The 24,634-nt window shown below is 40.1% G+C and overlaps 1 protein-coding gene across 7 annotated transcripts in view; it reads left to right on the forward strand.

Moving 5' to 3' along the window:
* Positions 1-24,634, forward strand: part of HECW1 (HECT, C2 and WW domain containing E3 ubiquitin protein ligase 1) — a 200,993-nt gene that overhangs the window by 5,512 nt on the left and 170,847 nt on the right. For all 7 annotated transcript variants that reach the window (XM_017734636.1, XM_017734637.1, XM_017734634.1 and 4 more), the window contains exon 2: positions 16,650-16,974. In XM_017734636.1, the coding sequence (XP_017590125.1) occupies positions 16,650-16,974 (325 nt within the window). The remainder of the gene's footprint in view (positions 1-16,649; positions 16,975-24,634) is intronic.

Here is a 24,634-nt window from a genome sequence, read left to right on the forward strand (position 1 = left end):
CTACATATGCCCTATATAGTCAACAGAGTGAAGTCACCCTCCTGTTGGTATTTCAGAGCACCCTTTTCTGTCCCTTAACTGCATAACAAATACAGAAAAGTTACCCTCAGTCAAGTGCTCAAATCTCAATGCAGGCTATAAAACCTGGAAGTAAAATATAGAAACATGGCCAAAAAAATAATTTTATTGCACAATCAAAATAAGGTCCCAGTTACAAAAGGCATTAGCAATCCAGTACATGGTGGCTCCTCTGCAAGTAATTTCTGCCTTAGAAAACGTCTTCTCTAGATGAGACGCAGAACAGCATATTAACCTTTTGCTTTGGATTTAGTCCTTCGCTGGGGAAGAGGGCTGATATTGATCCACCACTTCAAAAAACCATCTCCTATGTGAGCTTTACATTATGTTTGGTCTATCAGGGACCACTATAGCACGTGTTTTTTGAAGTGTGCTGTGTATTTACATTGAGACGCACAGCAATATTGTATTCTTTAATTAGAGTTTATCAGATGTGGAGTTCATACTTTCAATAAAAAGAATTATTTATGGAAAAAAGATCTATTGGTGGTCCTATGCCAAATGTTGTTACTGTACAGTTGTTACCTGTTGTTACTGTTACAGTTGTTGGGGTTTATTTAGGACTCAGGACAGAAACTTTGCAGATATCCTTTTGCAGTGTAATTCTTGAGCAAAAATAAACAACAACAACAAATAAGCTACAGGAATTATTTTTTATAAAACAGTACATGTTGGTAGAACCTATACTGAAAGCTATTTTCCAGACAAAAGCATTTCCCCATATCCAAAATAAAGCATTTTGCAATCCCTTTGCTTTAAGCTGTGCCTTCTATAGTCGCATTGCCTTTTTTGGTGCTAGTTATAACCAAAATATGTAAAAAATGTGCTTTGAACTCTGCAACTCTTCTTATATGTTTGCCTGATAGGCAGAAGAGCCAGCAGATCCACCAAAATCCATTTGGGTGCAAAAGGGATGGTGGTTAGCCAGCCTGCGAGCATGAAGGAAACCCTGGCTCCTCCTGTAGACTCTCAGATGTATGCTGGTGTCCCTGCAATGGCAGCAAGATATGGGAGAGTGGTTGGAGGAGAGGTGGAGCTGTGAACCGGAGCCCTTGCTCTCCTAATGTCTTTTTAATTAGAGTACATAAATATTGGCTGGGACGGCAGTTACATCTTAATGGAGAAATTAAGAAACAGATTACTTTTTGGCACGATTCCCGCTTCCTGTTTACGTGGGTCCCTACTTCCAGCACCAGTTTAATTGAAGGAACAATTCTCTGTGTTTGCTTATTATCTGCCAGACATGTAAGGGAATAACGATATATTTGGAAAAACATAAGGGCGCTTAAGGGCACCACCAGAAATTAAGACATGCTTTACAAAACTGCATGGACTGACCAATATTATCATCCAGGTTATTAGGAAGGGAGCACTTAAAAGGAAGTGCTTTGATTATGATTGCCATTCTGCCCACTATATCACTTAAGTGTGATTGCTGTTCTGCCCGCTGTATCACCTAAGTGAGAGGTTGTGGAGATGGTGCTTTCCATCTAATTTCAAGTATTTAGTATGGAACAGAAGTTGTTTCAAGGTCTGTTGAATTTAACAGACCTTGAAACAACCTAGGCCTCATCTTCCATCCCATCCAAGACATGCAAGATGAGGCCTAGGCTGAATTCACCTTTGCACTGATCCATACCTATGTGCACAAGCCATTGTCCATACTGGGTAAAATTGATGACATTGGAAATTATGTATGCCTTTGGAGTTTCGATGCCACTTTAAAATTTCTGGTTGCTGTACTGACTGTTGTCAGCTAAAAACTCATGGACTTTTAAAAAATCTGAAATAATCTTTCAGTAAAATGCAGATATGCTTATAACTTTCAGGTTTTCCATACTAGGAACCTACATTGCTTCCACAGTGTTTTGCAGCTTTGCCCTTGCATGATGTGTGGATATACTTTGGTTTTGATGTGCACAGATATTTTGATTTTACTGGGAAACTCAAATATGTCCTCAAAATGTGGCCCATCTCTTTAAAGCAGAGAAACTGGCTGAAAAAATCCATTATTTTTTGAGCCTCTATATGAGAAAAGTCTAATTAAAGTCAATTAATGTTTAATTTTATTAATATTAAACCATTTACAGAACTAGTTGCATAGTGAAAAAAATTATTCTACAATACACCAAGAAAGCTCTGTCAAATACATTATCTCTGACTCTTTATGTGAATATATGCTTTAATTGAATTGGGAATTTAAAAATGAAAAATATAAATGAGATTTTTTTTGTACTTTGCATTTTAAATTAGTCCATTTTTCATGACACTGAGTTTTCACCTCTATTAATTTCTTTGCTTCTTGAAGAAAAATTATACACTTGATGCCACATTTAACGTGGGAGAAAAAATTCACACCAGTTTTACTATAAGCTGGAAATCTGTCAGAAAATTCGTACAGAAAATATAAGCATATTTTGTTTAATTTGTAACTAAAATTTTCCACCAGGATGAGAACACACTGAACTCTGACAAAATACTAATTAGGAAGAAGGGAGCTGGAAAGAGAGAACTGTTGTGTTGCATATTTGATCAGGTCCTGTTCCCACTAAAGTCCCTTTGATTTGATTTATGTTACGTGTTTCTAACGGCCTTTGAAATACCTCTTTCTGCAGGCCTCTACACAGGAGGAAATTCCCTCATGTGAGTAATCAATTCAGTCGGTAGACGCTATGTATAATTTTTTTATAGCCTATCTTCCTGGGCTGTTCAGACTTCTGGTTGCCCTTTCTGTCTGTCAGTCTCTTACCTAATTACTTCTGAAGCCATTGGCTAATTTCAAGTGAAACAGAAAGGAGTCTTTCAGATAATTAGGTTTCTACAGGCCTCAGGGGCTGGGAAGAGGAGAGAGACCCAAGGCTGGGACTGGAGGAAAGACAAGTAGAGCTGCTTGTCACCTGCTTAAGCAGCTGGGAAGGTCTCTGGGATTGTCATTACCTTTGCCTTAGGTGGCTTTTTTGCATTGAAATGGACAGAAAAAAAATGGGACTTCAATAAAGGTTTGGTGATGATGAAGGATAGAGCTCTGCAGGAAAACAGCTGCGTTAATTCCACTGCTAACAGGGCTGTTTGTTTTTATTTCCAGGAATGCTTTCAGAATTAGACCTGAATGTCTTTAGTGCAAACATTTAGCTTCTGGTTAAAGGTTAGAAAAATACAGCAATCAAGTTAATTTATCATTGATGTTGAGAGAGAAAGTACCAGAAACATTAGTATGCGGTTTTTAAGCTAATGTGTTACAAGTGATGAATTTGTTAAATCAGTGTCTTTATCTGTTTGCAGGCCTTACGCTGTGGTGGGCTGACCTTGACTGGACGCCAGGTGCCCACCAGAGTCTCTCTATCATTCCCCTCCTCAACTGGACATGGGGAGAGAAAATGTAACAAAGGGCTCCTGTGTTGAGATGGGAATGGGGAGAGATCACTCACCCATTACTGTCAAGGGAAAATCAGAGTTGACTCAGAGAAATGAAATTATTAGCAGTCAAGTAAGGTAATGAGAAATAAAACCGAATCGTAAAAAACACCTTCTCCCCCTGGGATCGTGACCAGTTCTTCGCATGTTTTTACGGCCACTCCTTCCTCCTCAGGGGGAGGACTCCTTACCTTGCTCCACCAAGGGGTCTCCTGTGGGGTCCCTCCCATAGAAGACAATTCTCCAAACTTCTCCAATGTGAGTTCTTCCCATGGTCTGCGGTTCACAAACTTCTCCAGCATGGATCCCTTTCACTAGGTGCAGTCTGTCAGGAACAGGCTGCTCCAGTGTGGGTCCCTTCCACTGCTCCAGTAGGAGTTCCCTGCAGGGTCACAGGCCCTGCCAGCAAACTTGCTCCAGTGGTGGGCTCTTCTCTCCATGGGTCTGCAGATCCTACCAGGAGCCTGCTCCAGTGTGGGCTTCCCATGGGGTCACAGCCTCCTTCAGGCATCCACCTGCTTTTGCTTGGGGTCCTCCTTGGGCTGCAGGTGGATCTCTGCTTCACTGTGGGCCTCCAAGAGCTTCCAGGCCACAGCTGTCTCACCATGGTCTGCATCCTGGGCTTCAGGGGAATCTCTGCTCTGATGCTTGAAGCACTTCTTTTCCCTTCTTCACTGATCTTGGTGTTTGCATAGTTGTTTGACACTTTTTTTCACCCCTCTTGTTGTCTTGTCTTGTGCTGAAACTTTTTACCTGTCTTAAAAATGTTATCCCAGAGGTGCTACCACCATTGTTGGTGGGCTTGGCCTTGGCCAGAGATGGACGCCTCTTGGAGCCAGCTGGCACTGTCTCCTGGGCATAGGGGAAGCGTCTGGCACCTGCTCACAGAAGTTGCCCCTGTAGCCCCCTGCTACCAAAACTTGGTCACACAAACCCAACGTATACACAGAAATGAATTCCTGCACTGCTTTGGAACCCCTAATGGAAATGCCTGTTCAAAAATCAAGTTTTAACGTCACCGACATTCCAATTTTACTGTCTAGTGTTGAGTAGCGTTTCATCTAGTGAGTAATAACATCAATTTAAACTAGCCTATGTGGACCAAAGCATATTTCATTGATTTGTGCACAAAATCAGACAGCAGGAAGTTCTTGTTGTCCTTAGGAGAACAGAACTGATTCCCATGGCAAGACATCCAAGCAGGCCATGGCTGCTCACATGGCCACAGCCTTGTTGCAGGGTGATGTGCGTGTCTGGGTCTTGCTTCCAGAATTCAGGTTTAAGGCCTGCAGAGCTGAACAGTTTTCCAACTTGCTTACTTGTGCAGACGTCTACAAATACTAATTAATTAAACTGTACACTTTCATTGCAATGCCCTAAAACCTAATCCTTGATGAATTTAGGACACTTCCTTGACAGAGGATTTGTTACTAGAAAAATAGGTTCCAAAAATTTCTCCTTTGAGCCTTACTTTAAGTGCAGTATTAAACTGTAATTAATTTTCTTCTGTGATGATTCAATGGCAGCAAAAAAGTGTTAAGTCTAACTAATGGTCCTCATTAAAATTAAATGAAACTATGGTTTAAACCTTCATTCAGAACCATTCTCATGCTTTTGTCTGTGAAAGAGTGAAATGGAATATTTCCCATCACTTTTGCAGATGTTCTTCTTTGAAAACTCTCACAAGACCTTTTAAACACAGAACTAGAAACCTTTTTGAACTGGAGTAAAAGAAGAAAAAAGTAAATTAAAACCTCATGCAGTAACGTGAGCAGATATACAGGTCCTACATATGATTGTGTGATACCCCGTAGTAATATTTAGTTATTGTGCTGGAGGCATACTGACAACCAACTCAGTATGAGTGGAGTTCAGAAATCATACAGGCACCACCGGACTTGCCCATCTCTATGTGCAACTCCAGGATTTTTTGGAGATGGTAGTCACAGGGCTTGTCTCTCTTCTATATTTATATTTATTTGGTGGAGCCTGGACCAGTTTGCTCTTCTTCATCTGCTTGAACTAGACTGCTCCAGTTGTTGTGGGTGGTTTCTGCTTTGAAAATCTGCTTTATGCCTGTAATAGCTTCCCCCTGGAAAACAATCAGGCTGCATTTCATCTAGCCTTGGCTAGCATTTCCCCAGGAAACCTTAGATATTGTAGCTCAGAATTGTCTTATGGTGATCCAGAGGAAAACAGAGTCCCTGAACACAGCTTCTGTTCTCTCATGTAGGAGTTTTTTGGGCCCTAGATAAAGCCACCACATGTTCTTTTTTGTAAAATCTGGATCTTGTTCCTCAACTATAGATTGTAATACCAGAAGTACTACTTTTCCCTAGGCAGTTTCCCCAGTTTCTTTGCTTTCTTATGAATACAATTATAGTAGCAGCTTACTATGATTTATACAATCAAAACATAAACAACTTTTAATAAAGGTGAAACAGTAAGTGGCAGTCTGGTTTGAAGATACTTGTCTGAGGCTGGTTTTACCTGTCCAGGAGCAGAGACATCTCACCCTTTAAACTGTGCCTCGTGGGTTCAAAAGCACTAATATTAAGTTTTTTATTGTATCAGAATTATTTTCAAGAATAAACTATTGGATCAGTGCCATTCTTTAGCATACGTCAGTTTTTCTTTACTGTTCTTCAGTGCAAATTAGGGACTCTTGATCCTCAAAATGTTGGTCATAATAGATTTTTCTTTAAAAACAACAAACTTCAGATATTTTGTTGTCAGTCTCCCCAAAAGTGTACATGTATGAGGAGACAATCTGTTGAGAATAAGCATACTTAAATGTGGAATTGAAACTCTTAGTACTTGCAAGAAATTTTCATTCTGTCATTTTCACTAACATCCTGTGACATCAGACAGAAAAATGTGCAGTAATGATGGCTATGGTTTTCTTAGAAAAAATTAAAAATTAGTTGGTTCCTATTATTGTAATTGCATAGGAAAAAGAACATTCAGATATCATGGCCTAAACTAATTCTATCTTAAATTAATCCTAACCCATCAAATTACATGTTTGTTTTAAGGTTTTGAGATCTCATTCTAAGAGTAGTTGCTGTGATCTGTATTCCAAAATGCAGCTTGCTGCTCTACATGTTTGTCTGATGTCTTTTCCAACAGAATAGGTTGTCCATGGATAAAAATGTTTGAAGTGTTTTAGTTAAGATATGAACTCTTTATTTTCTAGGTCTGGATTACTCCTTGTTAGCTGCAGCTGTTGACAGCTATATGGGTTTTTCTCAGCTGTTGACAGTCACTTTGTTCCACACTGAAATCAAGGGGAGTTTTGCCTTTAATTTTATCGTAAGCAGGATCAAGCACACTCAACTGGATGGCATTTCTGTATTTGTCTGGAGGTGATATGGTAATAACAGGAGCTCTGTAGCCAATTAATTTTAAAATGTCAGGAAATATTCTAGGCCTCACTGAAAGGGAGACGATGGAACTGAGGGCATACTCTGAAGCTGGCGTCGGGTTGAAAGACTGGTTTATTGTAATGGTTTGTTGTTGTTCGTAGATCAAAGGAGTGGTTGATACAGGCATTAATACTCGACAGACTGCTAACGGTACCTACCTGCCTCACTGCCTGAGGAGGCTAAGAGACTGACACTTCAAAACACTTACACTCTTAAAGAAATACAGATGGAGGTAAGAAGCATGACAGAGTCTAGCAGCAGTGAATGAAGTAGGACATTTTTAATGTTCTCTTTGCCATGGAGTGGGGTCAGCCACCATGAGCAGCTGGAAAGAACCATGAGTGAAAAGAGCCTCCTTCCAGCCCTCCTGGGTTTTGTGTTTATTGTCTCCACAAATTAATCCAGTGCCTTTCTTATAGCTGGTACATAATGTTAAGTGATGCTGTGTGCCTTGTCTCTTCCTACCTACAAGTGTTGGGGAGGATCATATTGACAAGTCAGAAAGAGAAGATAGGCCTTGAGAATAAAATGGAATGGGGAGGAGAAGAAGGTTACCTGAAATATGCCTATGGCATGGGCTGTGATGTGAGGGACATGGCACAGAAGAACAGGGTCATTGCCAACAGCTTGGAATAGAGGGAGGTAGGAGGGAAAGTGCACACAGCTCTTTCAGGGGACGGTACTCACAGAGTCAACAGAAACTTTGCAGGTCGTGGTGATGAATGTCTTGTGGTGTGGGTATGGATCCACTTGTGCTGCACATCAGTGTCTAGGCAAAAAGGGAAGTGTGGGCGGTAGGAATGCTACATGCATAGATCTGCAGGATAAATCCTTTGATACATACGCACATGAACCTTTTGTTTGCAAAGATTTATACTTGTGTCTGAAGGGAGGTTAAAAACCTCTCTTTTGATACCTGTGCTCAGTTACTTTCTGTTGCCTTTTTTTGTGTGTGTGCATGTTTTATACATAATAAGCTATGCCTGACACTTGTGTAATATGTTAGACAAGTCTTTTCTTCTTCTGTCTGGTAGCAATATACACTACAGACATCACACAAGGCTTGTTTTCTAGCAAAACAGTTGTCTTAGTGGAAGGTATAATGCATTGTTCATGGTAGACTATGGTAGGATTTTTATAACTCTTACATAGCATAAGAAATTAAGAGTGCTTTCTGCAAAAAAAGACTCCTCCAGTCACTGAACTTTGGGGAAGAGATATGGGAAATGTCAGACTGCTTCTGAGCAGTGACTGAGAAATTGCTATACCTGACAGTTCTGGGAAACAGTGTACATTACTGGATATCTTTCTGCAACTCATATTTACTCTATATTGTTTCATTGTTAATCTCTTAATTTGTGCAGAATGTCTTCACAGCTTTTCCTGTAAACCTCTGCTATATTTACTGGTATTACATTTCTGACAAGAGCTGTACATAGAGTACATACACTATACTAAGTATTTTATTTTCGGTGCTCTGACATTCTCCGGATGTACCCTCTAGTTTGCAACTTTACAGTTGTCTAGAAAATCAGACTATTCTTAGATAATCAGGTAGTAGAGTATGTTTTTTTTAATTTCCCTTATGATTCTGTTTTACATCCATTAATGTACTTAGAATACACATTTTCTGCCATCCTCAGGAGTGCTTTGCCCGCTTACCTTTATATAATACAAAATTTTACAGCTTGAGAGGTCTGACTCCTTCCTACCTAACCTAACATGCCTGACCTAAGATCCCTACAGTCACTGACTCCTTAAAAAGGGAGAAAGAGAGGTGGAGCTGAATTCTGTCTGGGAAAGCCTAACCTGGGTCTCAGTTGTTTTCATGAGGAGCCTGTCCCTTCCCTCTGAGTATTCAGGGAGTCTTGCATTCCTAAATTGGGTGGCTCAAGTACTCAGAACTTCAGCTGAATGAATTTAGACCTCTGTAGACATTGATCTTTTTCATACAAAGTACTTGAAGAACCGAAGCCACTGGTTATAAAAATCCATCAGGTAAGAGAGGACTGTTATTATGTGCTATGCAGAACCTGAAACAGGATATCCAGCATGGCTGGGGCTTCTCAGTAGGAGTATCAGTGGATCACCTCACAGAAGAGCAGCAATGTTTTTAGCCTGTAACAGAGAAGAGCATCCCTGTTCTTAACCTCCTTTCTGAAAGCCCCTTGGATTAAGTACTGTTCCTGGGAGGCCAGCAGAGTCCAGCTTTGCAGTGGACCTCATAAATGCGGTGATGATTTCTAAAGAGACCAGTGTGGGGCACACAGGTTTTTTGAGACAATCCTCTTCTTGGAGTGGTGCTTCTTTACTTTAAAAGGTGGACGAAACCAATACTCGTGCCTGGTACAGAATGTTTGGGTTTCTTCCTGCCATGATTGTTGTCCATAAATATTGTCCTTGGGCTTGAAATAATGAAGAATTGAGGTTTTTAGTCTTTGGCACCACAGTCACTAGGACTTGTGTATCTGTGAATCTGGTGTAGTCCACACTGGCCTTTGTGGACATGAGGATGCTCGGTAAGAGGCGTATGTTGTGCTAGGTACGAATGCTTAATCTTGCACCTGTTGAGAGGTAGTCACTGTCCTTCCTTTGTCTGGTACTGCTGCAGACTTTGCCTGCTTCTGGTGTTTAAAACCAACCAAGTAAAAAATATAAATTTCCTATTATGTGCATCATAAAGCATGAACAAAGGTGAGCATTGTGGACTTCAGAGTATTTGATAGTAGCATATGAGTAGATCCTAAGCTTATTTATTTCATTTTGTAGAGTGGAAAGAACAGAGTGAAGCTGTGTAATGTTATCTTGATTAAAGATATTATCATGTTGACCCTTTTCTAATTTCCTTACAATTATCTTTTTGAGATTTTATATTCAAGCCATATTGCATATTTACCTGTTCTTGTGTGCCTGAATATGTCCTTTAAAAATGTTGGCAGTGTTTTTAGATCTGTTTTCTGTAACAGGTGGGTCTGATGGCTGTTTCTCATCCCCTGCTGTGCCAAACTGCTGAGACAAGACTGGTTTTGCTGCTACTGATTTAGCAGAAAATAAGAAATTAATTTTGTACTTAGTTGCATTCCATTGCAGAAACTTCCTAGTACTTAATGTAGTGAACTGTGAGTGGATTATCACTGATTCAGTGCAAATGTCTTGAACGTAAGATTGTTAATTGCTCTTAGTTAGACATAAAGTGGAGAAATTTGGAGTGAGCTCATGTAAAACTGGTAAAATGTCTTTTTTGTTGTTGTTGTTTTTCAGAAAATTGTTTGGTTTATATACTTACAGGAGTACAAATCCTAATGTGATGTGTGTGTCTTTTAGCACACTCTCTTGGGTTCATCAGGCATTAAATCTTTTGTAGTACTTTCAGAAAGAGAAGAAAAAAGCATTATTAATTTTCTTCCTTTTTCTGAACCCCAAGAATTTCCCTCCAATCATTGCCCCATATTCCAGCTTCTATCTTCTTGTCCCCTGGAGCTTGTTTAAGTGCTCTCAGAAAATATGGACTGCTCTTTATTGTGCTTTTGCTCTGTAGATGGTAAGAGTACCCTCATTACTGTGCTGCCGCTTTTTCTGCCTTACGACTAATAGGGCCTGCATCAGGAGTCAATCCCACCCACCTGCACCAAACCTTGCCAGGTTGACCTTGAGGCCAGCTCTTTCATTCTGATTCTTTTTTGCACTGATTTGCACATCACTGAAGCAAAGTTAAATGTAAGAGGATACATTAACATAGCAGTACAGCTGGACTGGAAATGCACAAAGGTCACAAAATGGAAAAATGAACTGCCTAATAACATCCACTTGCCCCGCTGCTGATGTATAATGGCTTTGATTTCCGATTAGTGGTCATTATAGGCATAAATATATACATGTATTGTGCCATCGATGTGCAATATTGAGACAAATGCTCTTAAAGTTCTCTAGTGTTTCTATGGCATGCACTCCTCTGAAATCTTTTCAGCCTTCCCAAGAGCAGCAGTTTCACCTATGTGCTCTGTAATATCTTGCAGGGAAGAGGGTGTCAGTAGACCGTGTAAGCCTGCCGCTCCTTTGGGCTATTAAGAGATTCATTTGGAGCACTAAGAAGCCATTCCTGTGCCTCTAAAATAAATGGACCAATGCTATGAAGTTCTCTGTGCTCTCCAAATCCTTTGGATTCATGGTATTCTCCAATCCCTAGCTTCATGACTTTCATGTTGGGTCTTATGTTTACAGCAAGTCAGATACTGGATGGTATGGAGAGGACTTTGCATAGCATTTTTCACTCTAAGTCCTTGTTTACTGGATTTGTAGTATAAGCTATGCTTTAAAAATTCATTTTCTCCCAAGCATTATATTAACAATTCTTCCAAAATTCAAATATCCAAAGGGATTTTTTTCTCACAGGATGATAAATAGCTGAGATAGGTGGCAGTAGGTTGATGGGAGGTGGTTATGATAGCTGAAGCTGTAGCCTTGCTTACAGCTTACTTTGGAAATGTGTTCCTTCTTACCTCTGCATTGCCTTGCATTTTGTGTAGTCAGTTGTACTGCGCCTGCAGTGATGGAAAATGCAAATGTTCTCTTGGTTAAAATTTGCTGTGCAGGTACCATGTGCTGTGTTAAGGACTGTCCCCAGGCAGAAATTGGAGTATTTCATTTATTTACCTTTTCCTGCCTCAGAGTTTGACAGAGTATAGATAATGTAGCTTCCCTGAAAGCATCTGAGTGGTGGCAGCTAAGGGGCCCTCTGGGCTATGGGTGGGGAGAGCAGATGGGGAAAAGATGCCTCCACAGCAGGCCTGTGGTGGACGTGAAGATTAGAAGGTTCCTGGGAAGAGCAAGAAGCAGATCCTGAAATAAGTATTCAGGGCTATGGAAAGTGAGAGAGTTTGCTCTGAGGAAAGATTTCACTTTGCTGAGTTGAGAGCAAGGCTGGAGGAGAAAGTCCTGCCCTGTAAGGAGCAGCAGCAAGATTCATTATCATATATTTCTGCTTTCACCCAGTTCTTTTACTCTTCCACGCAACAGAGGTGTGTTTCCTGTCCTTCAGAATTTACCCAATTAAAATTTAAGCTCTAATAAAACAGTTTTACATGCTGGAAGCCCTTTCAGCAGCCTCACCTTCAAGTTAGGGATCTGCCTCAAAGCTCTGGCTTGCAGATTCCCATCACATCATCTTTTGATGACTGTAGGCACTGTTGTTTTTCTACTTGTCTTTCTGGCCCAGCCTCAGGTTTTTGCCCTGGGGCATACCTGGGTTATGAGTAAGTTTTTAAAATCTTTTTAGGTTGTCTCTCATCCAGCCAACCAAATCTTTCATATGGGCTGTTACCACCTTACTTACTGTTCTGTTAGTACAATATCCTTGTTGACACACATGATCTTACCTTTTTGAAAGCTGGTCCAAAGAGTTCTGCTGAGATAATTTATCACTTGCTCCAGACTGCCCTAAGTTTTTACTTTTAAACCTGTCTTAGCTCCTTCTTGTCTTTAAAAAACACATAAGCCTTGCAAATGACAGCTAAAAGCTTATCAGGAGGGCCTTAATTTCTGGTGGAGCAACCAAGAGACTGACTCCACACCTGATTTCCCTATGATATCAGACTTGACTGCTGGCATATTAAATTTTCATATGGATAAATGTGCTGTGTCCCAAGCTTCCCATCACAGAAAGCTATCTCATTGTCTTTCTCAGTACTTGCCCTTGAAATTTGGGTTGCCAATGATGCTTGCAGACACCTGAGTGACTACTCTGAGCCTGCTGTCATGGTGACTAATATTGTCACCTTGTTCTCTTCAATTTATTCATCTGCCAGGGCTCCAGTGATGGGTTGTGTTTCAGTCATATTCTGTCTTTGATATGAGCAATAAAAGTCCATTGTACCACCATCCGGACCTGCACAAATCCATCTTCCAGCAATTGGAGGTAAATGGTATCAGTCCAAGTTTCTGGAAGACAACTCTTAATTGTCTGAATAGAGAACAGAGCTGGATCCGTGCAGATGTTTAGCTGAGATCTACCTCTTTTTGCTAAAGCATCATGGACTTTGTTAGCATGATTTAAAATAATCCCAAATAAAAGAAAAAAAAAAGAAAAAAAAAAGAAAAAATCCCTAATATTAAACCCTACAGACTTTCAGGGGAAGCTTCCATGGCAGCTCTAAATCCTGTGGTGAAATTCAGCTAGCAGTAATAGTGTGAAGCCTCTCAAGCAGAGGATTCTTCTTGTCTCAAAGACGGAGACAAGTACCATTGATGGTACATTTTTTTCAGGTGGTGAGGAAAAAGGCACTGGTGGCAACAGCTCTCTGCTTTCTGAGTGCCAAACAGCAATCGGGAAGGGAGAGAGGTGTGAGTGAGAAATGGAGAGAATGTGGGAAGAAACTGTGAAATTTTTTTTCTTGGTATTTACTGTTTACGGGTTTTCTATGTGTATATTTTTGAAGTCAGTTTTCTTTGCAATCAGAACTCATCTGTCATTTCCTTTGGGCTGCTCCTTCCTACTTCCCCTGTTAGTGATTCCAGTTGGATTTATATAGGAGGAAAAAAAAAAACTTCCATTAATTTTTCTGGTGTTTGCATTAGATGGACTAAGTGAGATGAATAAGAGGCAAAGTGTTGCTCACAGATAATCCTCCAAATATCTGATTTTAGGCAGGACTTTCATGTAGCTGGTAGATCTTTAGAGACAAAGCTTTCCAGAGCTCTTTGAAAATCAGCAGTAAGGGGAGTGAGTGGGAAAGCGAAGCCTGGAGGTCATTTTGTCTAGAGAGTCCCTGGGTGGAAACTCCCCTGGAAGGACTGACTGTAGAAGCAGCTGTAGAATGACTGTTTTGAGGCAGGAATGAAGAGTTGTTTGTTGACAACCAACATTTGGCCTTTCTTTGCTCTTGCTTTATAATTTACACTCTATATTAGAAATGAGTGTTTAGTGTAGTGTGTGTAGTGTACACACCTCTGCAAGAGGATTGAGTAAATATTAATCTTACACCGCTAAAATAGATACATTTTTTTTAATATATTATGTATCCATGATGGACCAGATTGCTTTCACAAGACATCAAGAGAATGTCTTTGCAGTTTTTTAAGCTGTCTCACCCTGGCTGGGACTCTATCACCAGAGCTTGGGGGCTTTAGATAGTTACATGGAAAGCATGACAATCTGGTAATAAAATGTGGAATAACTATTTTACCTAACCTCTTTTCTACTTACTCATACAGCCATGCTTGTATTTTGATGCCTTTATTTAATTCAGATAATTATGTATGACTATTGTTTCTTTCATTTGGGGTTTTTTTCAGTTTGGGGATTTTCTGGAAATACAAGAGACTTGGATTTGTGGAGAATTTGGCCTTCTGGGTTGCTTAAAAATTATGCCATTTGTTCCCTCAACATACAGGAAAACAGGAACTTACAGAATTAAAACATAGTGACAGATATACCATTTTCATTAAAACTGCTTGAAGTCATGCTGAAGCTGAAAAAATAAATGTTTTAGTCTAATTTAATTTTAAGGTATGCAGTTAATTAATACTCTACATCTATTAACATTCAAAAATGAAAGTATCTGCAGAACCACTATTCCCTAGAGTAATTTGTCACCAGAAATAAAACGTCTGCCTTTGAACTGAAGTAGCTTTTGGGTAGTGCTGTGAGCAAAGGAACCCATGTTAATGATACAGACTAATCCAGAAGAGTGAACTTCAAGTTCATTACATTGATATCTCACAATTATAAAACCAATTCTAGTTATGTCAGATACTGTCATGAGAGCAAATGCCTTCTTTGCTAAGTGACAGAAACTACCAACAATTTAAAATTACTGACTAGAGTGTGATAGTTTGTGTGCCCGCTTGTGCATTCCAGATTAGAAAATGTTCACAGCATGTTTCTTGATAAAAAAAGATGCATTTTCTGTTTACATGGTATTTTGGTCTTTATACTGTGATGTGAACTCTCTTTCCAAACAGTGAATAAATGTAAGAAAAGAAGTAGCAAAATAAAAGACATGATGAGATGCACAGTAAATGCAGCACCATGTCCTTCCCTTCCCTTCCCTTCCCTTCCCTTCCCTTCCTTTCCCTTCCTTTCCCTTCCCTTCCCTTCCCTTCCCCCTTCCCCCTCCCCTTTCCCCCTTCCGCCTTCCCCCTTCCTGTAGTAGACAAAAAAATACCTTTTGCATTGTTAGCTTCAGTCTTGCAGCACATACTATAAGGTGTGGCATTCCCGCTAGGGCTATTTTTGCTTATAAACCCTGTTTAATGCAGTAAGTGAGGATTTGGGTCAGCGGATTGTAAGCATTGTCGGGCAGTGTTTGCAAAGTGACAGCATATTCTAGGGGTGCAAAAATGCCAGCTGAATTGTTTTGCTCTCTGTACAGTTTTTGTGCAACAGAATCCTAAGATACAATAATAGGTCACTTAATTATTCCTTCCAAAACAGTATTAATAAAGAAAATACTGGGGTTTTTTTCAGGACTTACTGTTCTTCTGTGCTACCATAGCCTTAATAACGACAGTGTTAAATAACTGCTTGGCTGGACAAAGGAGCTATGCTTTTCTGTCGCTTAATTTGTTTGAGTTCAAAAGGACCATTTGACTTCTGATCATGTGAAAATCATTTCATAGCATACTGGAAAGCTGTCTGGTTTTGTATCTAACAGACTTGACAGCATGGTTGGCAACAGACGGATAATGGAAGGCTAATGAATAGTGAAAAGTTGAGTGATTGAAATAGCAGAGCTGCATGGAGAGAAGAGGGAAAGCTGGGAAGGAAAATGGCAAAACAAGCAATACAGAAGTCAGGAATAACCAGTATTTTGATCAGTATCAGACAATGTCTTCACATCAGAATTTAACCCAGTCATAACTTAAGCATTCTCCATCTGACAAAAGCTCTTAACTTGTGCACCAGGACACATTTTGTACAAGTCACTCAGCTTGCCTTGAGGAAGGGTAGGTTGAAATTAAAATATTTTTCAACTGTTAGGATGATGACTACTCTGCAGTAACCTTCTCAATTGCCATTAATTGTCTGGCACATTCATAAATTCCTACCTGAGCAGGGAGTGCTTAGTATCTCACAATCTGCTGCAAAAAACAGATCCGTACTATAGCATTGGAAACTATCAGAGGGGCATTGCAACACTTAGTTTGTATTTATACTTCTGTGAAGACATCTCTATTTTTGTAGCAGGGTTAGCTCCGTTTTCATGGCATTCACTCTTCAGATACCCAGCAGGGAGGAACAGCTCTTACTCCCTGCTAACCAGTCCCTCCAGATGGAATATGGTCTCTAGGGTGACTGCACCTTAAGGGTTCCCCTGCAAATGTAACAGGAAATACTGGGGCTAACACTTAACTCCAGGTCTCAAAAGTGAGCAGACTATCTCATGACATTAAAAGAGGGTGGCTCTCTGGCAGTTCGATAGTCACGATGTTTGTGTCTGGGTGTGTGCCATGGAGGAAGCCAGCTCCTATAAACTTCCTCACACTGCCAAGCTCAGTTGTGGCTGAGCTTGGTGGTGCAAGGCTTGCTCTTACACTTGTTTTCACAGTAAGAGTTACAGAGTAAGAGTTGAGTTAGCACTGTTCCTGCTGCCTCTTTTCGTGTCGCATTTTTGCAATGACAAATGGAAAAAGATCTGCTACTTTCTTGCTATAACTTACTACTTCTCCTGAACTGATATCGCTGAAAAATTAATAACACTGTAAATACTATCCTTTCTTTTTTTTTTCCCACAGAATCTGTACCAAAACAGGTTCCTAGGCCTGGCAGCCATGGCATCTCCATCTAGGAACTCACAAAATCGGCGCCGGTGCAAAGAGCCTCTCAGATACAGCTATAACCCTGACCAGTTCCATAACGTGGACATCAGGAACAATTCTCATGAGACGGTCACCATTCCTAGGTCTACCAGTGACACAGACCTTGTCACTTCAGACAGCCGGTCCACCCTGATGGTCAGCAGCTCCTACTACTCCATCGGGCATTCACAGGACCTAGTGATATACTGGGATATAAAAGAGGAAGTGGATGCAGGGGACTGGATTGGCATGTATCTCATAGGTAAGTTCCTGTTACCCCTTCCCCTTTGGGTTTCTTGCCGCTTTTCTTAGTTGTAGGCATTAGGGTAATATGGGCTATGGATAGCAGTGAGCTGATACAGCTCCCTTAAGTGTAGTCTTAAAGTGGGTTTATATATTACAAGAATTTTTTCTGCTCCTGAATTACTGGTTGCAGTCCTTGCACTCACTTTTTCTTCAGCAAAGATACAAGGCTTTCTGTTGATGGTTTCTTGACATTTCAAGATAAATTCATTTTAAAGCCATTTGGATGTTGGGAAAATACCTCCTGTATCAAGACAGTATAATATTTTCAGGTTTTCCTCTTGAGAGTCCTTGAGTAATCTGTGACAGATGAGAGGTTTTACAAGTCAAGAATATGAATCATTTAAAAACCTTGTAAGAATGCTTTTTTCTCTATAGCCACAGGATATTTTGATATGAACAATAATTATAGACTGAGACAGTCTGAACTTGTCCCAGAAAGTTTTGCTTTTTTTCCCTTTTATTGTGTATTGGAAGTTATATTGAGCCATGTACATTAGCATATTTTTGGCAACTCCATCTAGTAAATCCAGCCCCACATAAGAGTAATAAGAAATGGTTTCAATCGGCTTTTACCTGATTGTTTCACTTCAGTATAAAATTAGCTTTTCTTAACCTGGTTTGGTTCCTATGGAAATAGTCCTGCTGCTGAGACTGGACTTTATGTTAACTCGTTGCTTTCTGGTAAATTTTGAACATGGTGGATCAGTTTCAGATGCATTTCTCTGTCTATTAGGGGTCTTAAAAATGTGAAGTTCTTACATGTTTCTTGAAAACCAGCAACTTCGTAAAGAACTGGTGCCCCCAGAAAGGGAAATGTTGGTAAATCACTTTCCTTGTCTATTTGGAAGGTGTGCCTAGCACTAAGCAGATATTTTAGTTCTAATAGCACTGTTTCATCTTGCCCAGACAAACAACTGAAACCAGATAAAGCATATGATGTTGTGAGATGAGCTTTCGGAGCAGGCATAGGGGACATTGTAGGCAGCCACAGTGTTACTTAAGTGCTTTAGTGGATAAAACCAAATGGCTTGGCTTCACATACTGAAGATATTGGGAACACAGATGTTGGTGACATAGGGGATATGTGAGAAAGTACTAGATAATAGGTCTGAGCATGTAGAAGAAATATGGTGGCAAGGTGTTAAGCATTGGAAAATAAGTGCAGGGTATTGGAGAGATTTTACAAAGGGATACACAAGGGTGGCTATTTAGGACATGGAGGGAAAGAAGTGGAGGTTACAATAAGCCGGGTTGCAGTACTTGTTCCCATGAGTAACCTCATAAAATGTCCTGCTTTGAAAATACAAGTAGGTTTCTGAAATGTAAATCCTTTAGGAAAGAAACAGACTGGATTTAAAACAGATGCCTCGAAATCAGTCTGGTTCTTCGGCCTTAACAGAAAATTACTTATGTTTACAGTTAAGTTTGAAGTGGAATGTTTTGCTGGAATAGATGACAAGACACAGCAGCCCCCAGTACTGGGCACTAAGAAATACTGTATGCCTGCTCTGCAGTAGTGCAGGCAACTCGTGAATTGTTGCCTCAGTGGATAGAGGCAAAGCATTCCTTCTGGAGGTCTGAAGTCAACAGAAAGTGCATAGGGCTGTTTCACACTGACTGAGCTCGTTCAGCCAGGTTTTACAGCTTGGGCATTGCATCCAGGGCTGTGAAGACACACTCTTAATTTTTTTTGATAGTTAACATGAATACATAGAAATTTAACTGGACAAAATAAAAATACACCCTGGTACTCCTGCTTAATTTTCCATATCAAACAGGATACATTGCCCCAGACACCCCAGTAAATTGTAGGGGCAAATTTTGAAGTGTATCCTTGATCCTGCTGGCTGAATACCAGTTGTTTATGACAACAGTCAATGGCTTGTTCCAAGGAACGCCGCTGCCAAATGAAAAATAAATAGTGTGTCCAGTCCCCAAGAAACCAGTAGCTGATCCTTGATGTCTTTGAAGGTGTTTTGTCTCCACTCTCTCAGGTTCCCACTATAAATAACTGAGGAAACAGCAGACAACAGCATCCCTCATTTGCTTTTTTCTCTTCCCTTCCCCTCTTCCCCCTCATGCCCGCCCCTCCCCCCCCAATCACATGTAAGATGAGCTTTGGCTTGGTTCCCTTTAAAGAACATGGAAGACTGTGAAGATCACTTGGGTTTTAGTGTTTGTTTGACACGGAAAACACTCAGAAGCCATGAAGGTAACTGGCATTGTGGCTGTGTCCACATTTACAAAGTAGGGCGAACCAGTAGGAATGGGCCTGTAGAAGCAAACATCTGATGAAGGTGTTTTGAGGGCTTGAGTTAGAACAGTTCAGTCTGACAAACTGAATGCCCTTGAGTTGCTGTAGTGCATCTTTCAGTTTAGTTTCATCAGGACAGAATCGAGTTTGTGTGGCTGTATGACAGCACAGTCTGATGGTGACAAAGTAGGGACAGTTGGAAGGGTCAGTACAAAGCACCCTTCTGACCTGAAATAAAACACTGATGCCTTCTGTTTGTGACCAGTTTGTAGGGGCGGGAGATCCAGACATCCCTAATGGTTTAGATTTGTGTCTGCATTTGCACAGATTTGGTGAGTCTGCATTCCTGTTTAGAGAGGGAATGTTCCTGGCCTTGTGGATATGACCTTCACAATGTAAACTGATCTATAACTATGTTTTGAATTAGCAGCCAGACTGGAACAAGAGAACCAAAGAAACTATGAGCTTTTCCCACTCTGCTCGGGAGAGGATTAGTGTTGAAGCCTATTATTATCACTTGTATGGCAACTCTGTTAACTGTTGCGATGCTGCTGGTCATTCTAGCGTGTCTCAATCCAGCTTGTGGATACAGCCCAATCCTTTCTGTGATTGGGTTGGTGAAATTGGAGCTGAAAGGTTTTAATGTAGTATTGTGGAGAGTCATGAGAACTGGGAAATTATTTTCATCCTTAGGATATCAGGCAGTGTGTTGTGGATTTTCTTTAAGCCTTGGTGTTGGGAGCATTGGAGTTGGTATTTGTTATTTGTCTTGTGGGAGTATCCCAGGAAGGGGCTATGCAGAAGCAGAACAGAAGGCAGTTCTCACATTGTAGGAGTTTAATCGTTGCCATTGTAGTATTCTAGGACATATCTCCAAATAATTTTGTATGAGTGTTGGTTTTGAAATGCATAAAACTTACTCTGTTTTCACCACTCCTGCCATCACTAAAATTTTGATGATACCCAATAAACTGCAGACTTCAGAGTAATGGTATTCTAAGTCTGGGGAAATAGAGATGATATAAAGGGCTTCCAAAAAAAAGAAAGAGCAGAAATCATGTGTCCTATATGTTTTCATACTGTGGGACATTTTGGGGTGCTATTCAAAAGTTAAAGTAGCCTGAAAGAGGGAGTCCACCCTGTGTGGAAGTTCTATCTGCTGGCTGCTCTTGTGAAGAGCCACAGCTCCTTTTATCACAAGATACCTGTTCTTCTCCCCTTCAATCCATTTATGCATTCCTTAGGATGGCCAGCTGGGAAACAAAACAGTCTTTGCAGATGCAGGTAAGAGCTGGATTTAGTACTGGTTATTAGAAGTTACTAGGATTTGCTCATGGTCTCAGGAAATGGACTAAGCAGCCAGTCAGTCTCTCATAAAACAATGTAGAAAATGGTGGTCAGGTCTCTCATGGCAAAAAATAGTATCCATCCTGAAGCTTCCTGAAAACATCCATGCACACGTACATGATTTTCATGAAGGGCCATAGAAAAACTCCCTAGTTGAAGGGAGAATAGTAAATGTTGACTCTCTTAAAATATAGATATTATTCCTTCAGCACATTTTAAGATTAGCCGTGGAAAGATAACAAAAAAAAATGTAAATTGGGAAAACAAGCATTTCTTAACACATACTGTGCCTTCAGGAAGAGATGCTCTAACTTCCCCTCTTATATACTATCTATCAGCTCTGAGCAATGCAGAGAAACCTCTACATTCTATAACAACTCATCTGAAATGTGTGTTTGTCTTCCCTCAAGAGAATTACAGTATTATGAACATTCAGCAGTTTTTCAGAAAGAGACCCACAATCAAAAATATGTGTAAACACTCAAAAAGAGTTCTCTAAGAAATTTGAACATAACAAAGCTCTGTTGCTATTTAAAAGTCTCTGTAATTTAAGTTTTCTATGCAGAAAAGCTATTTGTAAAGAAAAGGCCCATTGGGGACAAAAATTAAACTAAAATAAAGTTATGAATAATGAAGAAAGGGTATATTTTTTTAAGTAAGGACTCTCATTTAATGGCTAGTGTGAGGCAGCTGGAATATTTGCAGTTACTTATCTCAAGGCTTTCTCTTTCTCTCTTATCTCATTTGCTGTTGCTATTTGCTACAGTATGAAGCCCCTTTAGATAAATTAATATGGACTGCTGGCAGCTGCCTGTAGATAAAGAGCTATCTTATAATTACTGCAGTGGCATTTTAGCTGCTACTAGATTTCATTTCTGTCATCACCTCGGTATCTGATGTAAAGGAACTAATGAGAAATGTTTAAAGCAGACTTTCAAAAAAATCATTTGCTCCAGTGTCTGTGCACACTGATGTTAGGGGTTTATCAGGGCTAACATTATACTTTTCTTACCCATATGAAGTAGGCTTTCTTTCTTTCAACATTTCCTTACATGAAAGCAAAATATTACTAAAGGCTATTTATTAAAAATGTCTTCATACACAAATCCAATATCTTGCCCATATCTGGCTTTTTCCAGAGTAGTTCTTCTCAAATTTATGTAAGTAGAAATGTCTTCACCTGATTAGTGACTAAAGTTTAACTTCAAAACTTTTTTCCTCCTCTGTTTCATCTTGTGGTGTTATTTCTGCCCCAAAAAGGCAATTCCCCACAACCTGACCAATCTAATAACTATTGCTTAATAGACATTTAAACATTTGTTTAAATACTCTCTGGGTTGATTTTTAAATACTCTCAGGCTTAAATGGCCTGTGTTGCTATTCTACCCACTGAGACAAGTGGAAAAATGTACATTTTTCCTGCCATCAGACTTGGACCAGAACTTGTTTGTGCAGTTATTTTACCAAACTTTGAATGCATACAAGCAGAAAGCATGTTAATGTTGCCAGCAGAAATGTAAAATGTTAGAAACAGCAATGTTCGTATAAGGGTGGGGTTGTGGGTGTCTTTGTTATAGGTCTAATCCCCGACTTAGGCTCTCTCTCCGTTTTTGGATGGTTGCTCCACCTCTCTGCTTCAGCTACAGCCATCTGTAAAACAAAACTCTTTACAGTGTGCCTGCTTAGAGTGAATTTTGTTGATGTTGTGTCCTGGGGTTACCCACTTTTCCAATCCTTTTATGGCCTTTGGAAGAGAATCTCACTGTGGTCTTAGGGCTCCTCCTCAGTAGGTCATCTTGTAGTTGGGTCTGTCACCAGGCTGGGGATGGCAACCATGGCTGGCTGTGATCAACTCAGCAAGTTAAGCTTTGTTGGACATCTGCAATTCTGCTCCCTCTGTGAAACATCAACAGAGGTGGCCAGGCAGCTTTCACGAGGCACAGCGCTATTTATATCAGGAACAAAAAGTGTCAGAGGAGCAGGTATCACAGGCCTTTGGCAGATATATTACTGCAGCGATATCAGTTCTTTGTTCCAACCTGGCTCGCCTTCACCTGGCTGCTTTTTGTTCCAGTGAGAGTGATTTATCAGGCTGAGTCACTTTTTGCCTTTCCCAGTTCTGTATCTGGTGAGCCACTTCAGCCAGACAAAACCTGGATATGCTGTTTTACAGACCCAGCAAGTGTGACATGAACACAGTTAGCTTTTGCATCTGATTCACCCCTTTACAAGTAGATGCAGTCAACGTTTAAATGCAAGGGTCTCTGAATATTCCCAACATGTATGGCTTCTAACATACCTTCCCTTTCAGTGCTTCCAAGTGCTGGCATTTGTGTTAATGTTGGTAGTAGCAATGCACCAAAAACCTTCTGCAGAGTGGTTAGTGTAGTAGTGGTGTGCTTTATGGTCTTTTAGGGAACTCATAGTAAAGAAGCCTGCAGACTGCCAGTTCTTTTCCTCAAAGATATTTAATATGTGGTAGAGGTGTTTACTGTGTGCCAAAGGATTCCCATTTTCGTGTATTACTTCTCCATAAAATAACAGCTCTTATGAACATCTTTCTAGGTGAATGGGTAGAACAGTTTTCCACTGCAACTATTCATGCTGAATATCAGGAGACGGAAATAATGCAGACAGGGAGTACTGCATCCTCATGCCTTCTCAGTGATTTCTAGGGTCCTTATGCCCTAAAGGACCCTAGAAATGCCCTAAAAAACCCTAGAATGCCCTAAAACTGCCGATATTGCTAATAGCCCAGACTTACAGTGAACTCAGTAATGATCACCTACTAAAATATTTCTGAAGAAATCAGTTAGTGGGGGATATTGGCGCACCAAATCCCAGGTTTTGGCCTCAATCCTTCAAAAGAAGCGTATTCCATGCAGCAAGCTCAGACCATTGACTGGATAAAATCAATCATGGTGTAAACAGTGGACAGAACAAATACAAAATTCTTGGCAGGATAAGGCTTAAAGCAGAAAGATTTGTTTTGGAGAGGTTGTCAAGCCAGCCATGTGGATTTTGAAGGTTCAGCATATGTTTTTCTTCTCTTAGTTTTCTGGTTTAGAACTAAATCCTTCCCATTCCTTAGTGTTTATAACACTTACATTGCACTGCTCATAACACAGGAATATTCCCATGCTGCCTTCTACAACTACTGTAATGACTGTGTATGCATTTAGCTTTTGTAATCTTGCTCATCCATTGATCTCTCCAGCCCTAAAGACATTTTTTTTCTTCACTGGAAATCTTTCACTTTGTAATAAGTTTATAACTGAATACCATTTTTCAGATAAAATCAATCCAGATTCTCAAGAGATTCTTTGCACGGTGGTGCTTCAGTGTACACATCTGAGTTGCATTTGGATTTTTTTTTTTTACTGCTTTATCAGATTACAAGCTCCTGTCTAATTTACTGTCTGCTGTTATGTCTTTTAACATTTCTGTAAATCCATTTTTCAAATACTGCAAATTATTTCCCCCATATTTAATGAACATTGTTAACCTGGAAAAATGTCATCCTTGTTCACATTTCAGATCTTCCAATGTCCCTTTATATCTTGTCTTCATATTGCCTTGGGCCTGCAGCATCTCTTATTTTAAAATTTTCTTGCAAATTTCATGGGTGCGCTGCTTTGTCCTAATCTTCATTTTCCAAATTGCACTGTAGTAAATGGGGAGGCTTCCATTGTGAGAACTTTGGAACTGTTGTCATATTAAAAACAATTTTGTTTTTAATATTTTGTACCTTACCACACATTGGATATCTTCACTTTTTCAATATCCTTGTTTGGATTCCTCCCTCCCATCTTCAGTTCTGTGTGCAAACTGGATGTCATTACTTGTGAATATGTTTGTGCAATGCATAGCTGAAGTAGAGCTGTTGCTGTACTGAGACCCAAATGTGGTGCCCCTGCTGCAGGGTTAAGAATAAATCTGGAAGTGCAGGTGCTTTAAAGGAGAAGCCTGTAGTTGGGATGGGCATAGCTGAAGTAACACTGACAGCTGTGTGGTG

The sequence above is a fragment of the Corvus brachyrhynchos genome, unplaced genomic scaffold, assembly GCF_000691975.1.
Source record: "Corvus brachyrhynchos isolate BGI_N302 unplaced genomic scaffold, ASM69197v1 scaffold94, whole genome shotgun sequence".
NCBI lineage: Eukaryota > Metazoa > Chordata > Aves > Passeriformes > Corvidae > Corvus > Corvus brachyrhynchos.